This window comes from Erythranthe guttata, chromosome 8 (assembly GCF_056151865.1).
Source record: "Erythranthe guttata isolate IM_541 chromosome 8, IM_541, whole genome shotgun sequence".
Classification (NCBI taxonomy): Eukaryota; Viridiplantae; Streptophyta; class Magnoliopsida; order Lamiales; family Phrymaceae; genus Erythranthe; species Erythranthe guttata.
Genome location: NC_142540.1, coordinates 5,099,264 through 5,106,660, shown reverse-complemented (window position 1 = coordinate 5,106,660; position 7,397 = coordinate 5,099,264). Strand labels below are relative to the sequence as shown.

Sequence of the window (7,397 nt, the reverse complement as noted above, 5' to 3'; positions counted from 1 at the left end):
ATTACTCAAATCTAGGGTTTTGATAATTCGTCGGCCCATAGTTGATTAACGAGATGCATAGTCGAATTATATCTGTATTAATCGACTATCAGTGTTAAATTAATAAACTATTACATATTTTACTTGTGCTTTAATATTAATAAACTAAGTGTCATCAACTTAAAAAAAAAAATCTCAAATAATTAATCAACTATAGACTTGCTTTATATTTACTAGATATTTTTTTATCAAGAGTATTCATATGTTTTACAATAGTAACATCAATGTTCATTTGTATTTTAATATTAATAGATCATGCCAAATTAATACACTTTCAATGCCAAAATTAATAGACTATCAATGTTCATTTGTGTTTTAATATTAATAGACTATCCCATATCATTTAATAGACTATCCCACTGATATAATTCGACTATGGATCTCGCTAATCGACTATGGGCCGAAGAATCATCAAAACCCTAGATTTGAGAAGTGACGGCGGCGGATTTGTGTTTTAAAATTAATAGACTATCTCATATCATTTAATAGCCTATCCCATATATCTAATTCGACTATGGATTTAGTTATTTGACTATTGGGCCGAAAAATCAACAAAATCCTAGATCATGGCGGCGGATTTGTGTTTTTAATATTGATAGACTATCCCATATCATTTAATATACTATCCCATAAATCTAATTCGACTATGAATCTCGTTCATCGACTATGGGCCGAAAAATCATCAAAACCCTGAGAAGTGACGGCGGCGGCTGCCGGTGGCCAATGACGATAACAACGACATTGGGCATTTAAATTACTTGGCTTCACTCCTAAATCGAGTGTCGCACCCTTGGAGGCGGAGGTGGTGCCGGTCGAGGTCTAGGTGGAGGTGACGATCTTGGAGGCGGAGGTGGTGGCGGAGGTGATTGCTGGATTTCGGCATCTGGTTTAGAGAGGATTTCTGGATCTCTGTTGCCATATGTAGAATGGGGGTAGTGGATTAATGGGTAGTTGTTTTGACGATATTATAAGGAGTGATTTATTCTAATTTTCAAAAGGTAATGTAACGTGATTTGTGAGATTTTATTCAGGGCATTTTTAGTATTATAAAAAATGTGGGTTTCTCTCAAACGAAAAATATAAGATTGGATTTATCCCTATTTTTTGAAATTCTCAGGGGATTATATCTAATGGACCCTATAAAAAAACCTCACAAATAACTCCATGGTAATATGATCCGATCGGTCCCTCATTTAAGTTCTCATTAATGCCAACATTTTATCATGTACAACAACCCCTTTTTTTTTCTTTTTTTTAAACTTCACCATACTAAAATTTTCCTCTATACAATGCATTAACAATTGCATCACATGTTTAAGAATATCTTTTTTTGTTTGACTTTAAGTTGAAGATGTGGACAAGATTACGACAGATGGATTTGTGCAATATGATTTTAGCACGATCAAAATAACAACAAATGACTTCTCTGATGATAACAAGCTGGAGTAAGGTGGAGTTGAGGTTATTTTACAAGGTAATCTGATATACAATTTCTTTCTAGTATAAGAACAAAAGTTAATTGACGAAAACTAATGAATTTTGTGATTTATTAATTTCACAGGGAACTCCCTAATAATCAAGAAATAGCGATGAAAATATTGTTGTCGAGGAATTTCCTCAGGACAGGGTGATGTAGGATTGAAGAATGAGTTCTTACAATTGGAATCTTCTTAGAATCTTGGGTTTCTCTATACAAGGAAAATCTACGCTAAACTCCCCAGTGTTTTTTTTAAGGGACAAGTACAGATAAATCCCCAACTCAAAAACTAACATACGGGTCAGTCCCCAGTAATGTTTTACTAGCGGGTCAGTCCCTACAGCAAACATAAACATGCAGTTCAGTCCCTGACCCCATTTTTTTCTACTTTATACACTCTCTCTCCTCTCTCCTCTCTCCTCTTTCTTCTATTTCTTCTACACTCACTCTCCTCTCTCCTCTTTCTTCTACACTCTCTCTCATCTCTCCTTTTTCTTCCATTTTTTCTCTTCTGTTTCTCTCTCCTCTTCGTTTCCTCATATTCTCTGTTACAACTATTTGTTTTCCGACCGCGAAAAAAAACTGTAATTTCCCACAATGGCAGCAAATGGTGAATCAAACCCCATCGCCGCTGGTATTATTGGAAGTTGTCGGTACAGTGATTCTCTGCACATCATTTCCATTAAGAATGATTCGACTTTAAAGGAGATATATGAATCTATCTTAATGAAGTGGAACGATATACATCCCGACAAATTGGTGCTCCAATACTTGGCTCCCCGTGAAAGAATGTTCGTCACACTGACTTCTGACGAAGACGTGGTGAATATGGTTACATTGCATTTGGTAATGCACATGAGTGTGGTCGACATTATGGTGAGCCGCACTGATGAACTTGATGGGCGTAGAAGGAGGACCCCCAGCAACGGGTATGCAGCCATTCTGTTTTGTATGCATTTTCAATTTGTTTATGTGATCATAGCATAGAATATAATACTACATAGTATCGTGTTACTATAGTGATAGTGTAGAATAACTAAGCTCGTAGTATCATATAAGGCTACTAATAGTATTGAATGATTGTATATCAAGTATCTTATAAATTGAGTTCTCGTATGCAAGCATTCCACTCAAAGTACTTATTTCAATTGTTACAATTTATTTGTAGTCCACTGTAATAATCCAATTTGTTTCATTGTTTTTGCATTTTCCAGTGAGTCTGTTAGTTCCAACAGTCCGTTGCAAATTGAGTACAATCCGGTTGGAGATTCAATTGATGCATGGAGACATTGCATACGCGGGGAGAATCAAATTTTCAAAGATGCTAATGATTTTAGGTTTATGTTAAAAAATTACTGCATTGCTAACAATCGAACCTTTAAGTACAAGAAAAATGATCAACAAAAGATCATAGCCGTATGCATTGTTGAAAATTGCAAATGGAGGCTTTATGCATCAGTTCATAAATCAGACAAGTTATTCGGCATTCGCAAATGTATTCTTGAGCACAGTTGTGGTGATGCTACTCTTCGTACAAGGGGTCATCCCAAAGCCGATGCTACGTGGATTTCGCAACTTATGAAACAAAAATTGAGAGATGAGCCAGGTTACAAACCAATTGCTATTTTGAATGAGGTCCAAAGAAAGTATGGTGTGGAGCTTAAGTACTATACGGCGTGGAGAGGTAAGGAAAAAGCAATGTATGACATTCATGGGGATGAGTCGAGCTGTTATGATAAACTGAGACGTTATTGTCGTGCACTAAAACAGAATAACCCTGGTAGTTGTGCCGATTATGAGATTGACCCTCAAACTCAAAAGTTTCTTCGGATCTTTATTAGTTTTGGAAATTCTATTTTGGGTTTCCACCGTGGGTGTAGGCAAATGATATGTTTGGATGGGACTCATATTAAAAATAAGTACAAAGGTTGTTTACTTTCTGCTGTGTCCAAAGATCCAAATGATGAGTTATACACATTGGCCTATGCAATTGTTGATGCCGAGAATGACAGGAATTGGGAGTGGTTTTGTAATAAGCTGAAAGAGATTCTTGTTTATCACAATGGGGGTTTATTGAAAAATTACACAATTTTCTCTGATCGTCATTCGGGGCTTATTAAAGCCATTCCACTGGTGTTTCCTGGTAGCAACCATGCTTATTGTTTGCGACATTTGGAGGATAACTTTAGAACAAAGGTTCTAAGATCGTATCCATTGCACAACAAAGCATATTGGGTGAGTGTTCTACATAAGGCTGCAATTGCTCCTACTCGGCAAGAGTTTGAGGAACATATATCTCATATAGTTCAATCAATGCCTCGTGCGGAATCATTTATCCGAGACTCTGATCCCAATCGTTGGGCCAATGCATACTTTTCTGGGGATAGATGGGGAATAATGAACAGTAACCAAGTTGAATGTTGGAATGGTTGGGTTAAAGATGAACGATCTTTGCCAGTTCCATCCATGATTGATATGATACGAATCAAAATAATGAAGATGATAGGTAATCGACGAGAAGATTCTTTAGTCATGGCTGGTACAGTGTGTCCAAGAGTTGAAAAGAGATTATTAATCAACTATACGGCCTCTCGCTTATTAAAATATACCAGATCCAGTGGTACGCGTTATGAGGTGTATGAAGAGGATAAGTCGTATGGTGTTGATTTAGAGACTAGGACCTGTACTTGCAAATCTTGGCAGTTGGATAAACTTCCGTGCAAACATGCATGTGCAAGTATTGAGTCGAAAGGATATTCGGTATATGAATTTGTTGATCCTTGCTTCCGGGTTGATTTGTACAAAGAAGTATACAAGTACACAATTAATCCAATTCCTTCTTTTGATGAGGAATTTGATTTGTACAATGCACAAACAAATCATGGCCCGGAAGATGTATTTATTAATCCACCTGCATCGAAAGCTCAACCAGGCCGTAGAAGGACGAAAAGAATTCCATCGCAAGTCGAAACCCGTGCTACGAAGTGTGCACGGTGTGGTAAACCTGGACATAATCGCCGTACGTGCAAACAACCAGTCCCGTAGCACTACTCTGTTTCTACTTTCTTTTTATGTTGTTTGTACTTTGTTGACATGTACTTCGTACTATTTATCCATTTGTATGTACCATGATATGACTGTTTTAGTTACAATAGAGCGCACTGTTTTGGTTATAATAGTATTGTTATTACGTTGATATGGTATAACGTACAACATAATATGGTTCACAGAAGAATAATAAGTGAATCGATTTGAATTTTATGACCGTTACAATAATATAGCCGTTATTTTTGTCGTCAGAACTTATAAAAAGCACGTAATTATGTTCGTCTGCTTCTCATTCATGGCTTCTTCCAGTAGCAACTCTCAAAAGAGTAGCTTAAAATATCAAGCGTCGTGATTGTGGGAAAAAAACAATAATCATGGTTTCGGAGACAAGTTTGAATCCAGGGAGGCTATTTTATTGTTGCCCAGACCATGACTATTCTCATTGGTGTGAGCCATTTGAAATTGGGCAAACTTTCCCCCACAACTATTCTCGATATGAAGAAAGTGAAGCTACGAGTGGATCGACGAACCAAGTTCATCGCGAAAGTAAAGTGAAGAATTCCAGAGATGAAGCTGGAGTAATTCAAAGTTTGATAGTGTTAAACCTAGTAATATTTGCAGTTTACATGATTTGTCAAACCTATGTATTGTTTCTTAACTAATCACCGTAACAATACGAGTTAAAAGTTAGTGTCGTGTATTGTAATGTCAATGTGTAAGTACAATATCTAAATCGTATTGTTCTTCTACTGTTCTGTATATCACGTTCACAACTCACGCATGGATCGTACAATATCTACGTATTATAGTTCCTACAATATAGTACTTCTGTACTGTACTAATGGTACCCTTGTTATAGTACCATTTGGGGTCAACACGACCATAGAAAACCATCTCATTCCTCATTTATTCATTTTGTGACTCATTTAAAAGAATTGAGACAACTTGGGAGTTGATAGTTGTTGAATATGGTCACTTGTGATGAAAACAATCACTTATACATAGAAGCCTTGCACATTAGTAGTGTATCTTGTAAGGAATTCGATACATTCTTTCCATTTTGAACCCCAAAGTTAAAACTAACATTAAAAAACCTTACAACCTTAATTTAAAACATATTTAATGTCTTTCCCACACTTATGGATCACAGATAAATAAAAAAAAATCGAGCAATTCAAGTCATCAATATTATGGTATTGATTGGTCTAACGACTAGTATATTCAGTGGCGTGTATATGGATGGACGGAACTGTTGTTTGGTATCCGTGTCCCAACGATATAGTACTTATGTACTGTACTAATAGTACCCTTGTTATAGTATCATTTGGGGTCAATACAACCATAGAAAACCATCTCATCCCTCATTTATTCATTTTGTGACTCATTTACAAGAATTGAAACAACTTGGGAGTTGATAGTTGTTGAATATGGTCACTTGTGATGAAAACAATCACTTATACATAGAAGCCTTGCACATAAGTAGTGTATCTTGTAAGGAATTCGATACATTCTTTCCATTTTGAACCCCAAAGTTAAAACTAACTTGAAAAAACCTTACAACCTTAATTTAAAACATATTTAATGTCTTTCCCAAACTTATGGATCACAAATGTGCAAAACAAATTTGAGCAATTCAAGTTATCAACATTATGGTATTCCTCATTTTAGGTAATGGTATAGATGGGGTAGGTTATACGCATCGACAAGAAACTAACAAAGTATTAAAAACTAATTTGCAAAACACTTACACTATTCAAAATAGGTGTCACAACACCACAAAAAGGGGACAAGTTTTAAAACCATCATCGCACAAAAACACTAATCTAAAAGTACTTGTTCATGCAAAGAAAGTCAAAAGCATATTGTTCGTGACAATCACAACCCAAAAACACCCATAAAACAGATTGTTCAAAAATAATCAAAAATAATTTTAAAAATTGTTCAAAATATGTTCAAAGCATCAGCGTCTACTGCCTCTCTATCCACGCCTTGGTGCTTTAAGAAGACAAGTGCTAGTTTTGGACGGAGTTTTTTGATCAAGCAAGTTTTCGCCTTTTTCCAAGTCTCAGCGTCATCTCTAGCATGGCAATATGCCCACATGCAGACAAAAATCCCGCAATCATCATTCCCTTCTTGTTGTCTGCATCCTTCTACCCATTCGACATGTGAAGGTATATCCAACGCGGTTTTATTTTCAATCACCCTGCTATAATAACTCGCCTACAAAAATATACTATTATATTAGTATACATGTATTTTGATTACCATATTGCAGCACCGTTCAATCACAGTACCCAAACTATGGATTAATAAAACATATACCACATTCCCTAATATATAAATTAAAGAAGTAATCATCGATTTAAGGACTTACGATATAATTTGCTATTCCTGGGCTCGTCGGAGAATGGGCTAGGGAGTTCCAATGTCGAAAAACTTTTTCGTTTGGGTCCAATACAAGCAAGAACCAGTGATCTTTGGGATTTATAGGTATCAGAACATATTTTTTGCTGTAGAGACGTGCTATTCCAAGCTTCTCAACTGCGGTAGATCCAAAATATGTTAAGCTCTTTAAAAAGGTATCCAACTCTGTATCACCCATCTTTCTGAAGTCCATTCGATCTCGCGCCAGTATCTCATACTACGAAACATAATAAAAAAAATATAAGATAAACCAGTATACACAGAATGCAACATATTTGTTAAACCAGTTTATACCTGGGCAGGGGTCTCGAGATAATCAATCTCATGCCCATGTTCGTCCATGATCGCTTCGGAATTTAACAGGCTCATGTATATGTCGATGTGCTCCCCACTCAGATGCTGATCAAAC

At 36.2% G+C, this 7,397-nt stretch overlaps 3 protein-coding genes across 3 annotated transcripts; 2 read left to right on the top strand and 1 right to left on the bottom strand.

Moving 5' to 3' along the window:
• Positions 1–1,768: 1,768 nt before the first annotated feature.
• Positions 1,769–3,036, top strand: LOC148768360 (uncharacterized). The gene is made up of 3 exons (XM_088821121.1): positions 1,769–2,445; positions 2,731–2,974; positions 3,028–3,036. The coding sequence occupies exons 1-3, from the start codon at positions 2,114–2,116 to the stop codon at positions 3,034–3,036; spliced, it is 585 nt and encodes a 194-aa protein (XP_088677247.1). The 5' UTR covers positions 1,769–2,113.
• On the top strand, positions 2,970–4,860 carry LOC148768359 (uncharacterized). Its single transcript, XM_088821782.1, has one exon. It carries the CDS (start codon positions 3,095–3,097, stop codon positions 4,559–4,561), a length of 1,467 nt encoding a protein of 488 aa, XP_088677908.1. The 5' UTR covers positions 2,970–3,094; the 3' UTR covers positions 4,562–4,860.
• A 1,645-nt stretch (positions 4,861–6,505) lies between these two features.
• Positions 6,506–7,166, bottom strand: LOC148768358 (uncharacterized). The gene is made up of 2 exons (XM_088821119.1): positions 6,939–7,166; positions 6,506–6,784 (listed from the first exon to the last, which is right to left on the bottom strand). The coding sequence occupies exons 1-2, from the start codon at positions 7,164–7,166 to the stop codon at positions 6,506–6,508; spliced, it is 507 nt and encodes a 168-aa protein (XP_088677245.1).
• Positions 7,167–7,397: the final 231 nt, after the last annotated feature.

Bases quoted from the DNA above. Each gene is read 5' to 3' on its own strand.
- LOC148768360 (XM_088821121.1), top strand. From the start codon at position 2,114: ATGGCAGCAAATGGTGAATCAAACCCCATCGCCGCTGGTATTATTGGA. The intron at 2,446-2,730 runs GTATGCAGCCAT...TGCATTTTCCAG, and splicing joins AGGAGGACCCCCAGCAACGG to TGAGTCTGTTAGTTCCAACA.
- LOC148768358 (XM_088821119.1), bottom strand. From the start codon at position 7,166: ATGGGTGATACAGAGTTGGATACCTTTTTAAAGAGCTTAACATATTTT. The intron at 6,785-6,938 runs GTAAGTCCTTAA...ATATTTTTGTAG, and splicing joins CAGGAATAGCAAATTATATC to GCGAGTTATTATAGCAGGGT.
- LOC148768359 (XM_088821782.1), top strand. From the start codon at position 3,095: ATGAAACAAAAATTGAGAGATGAGCCAGGTTACAAACCAATTGCTATT.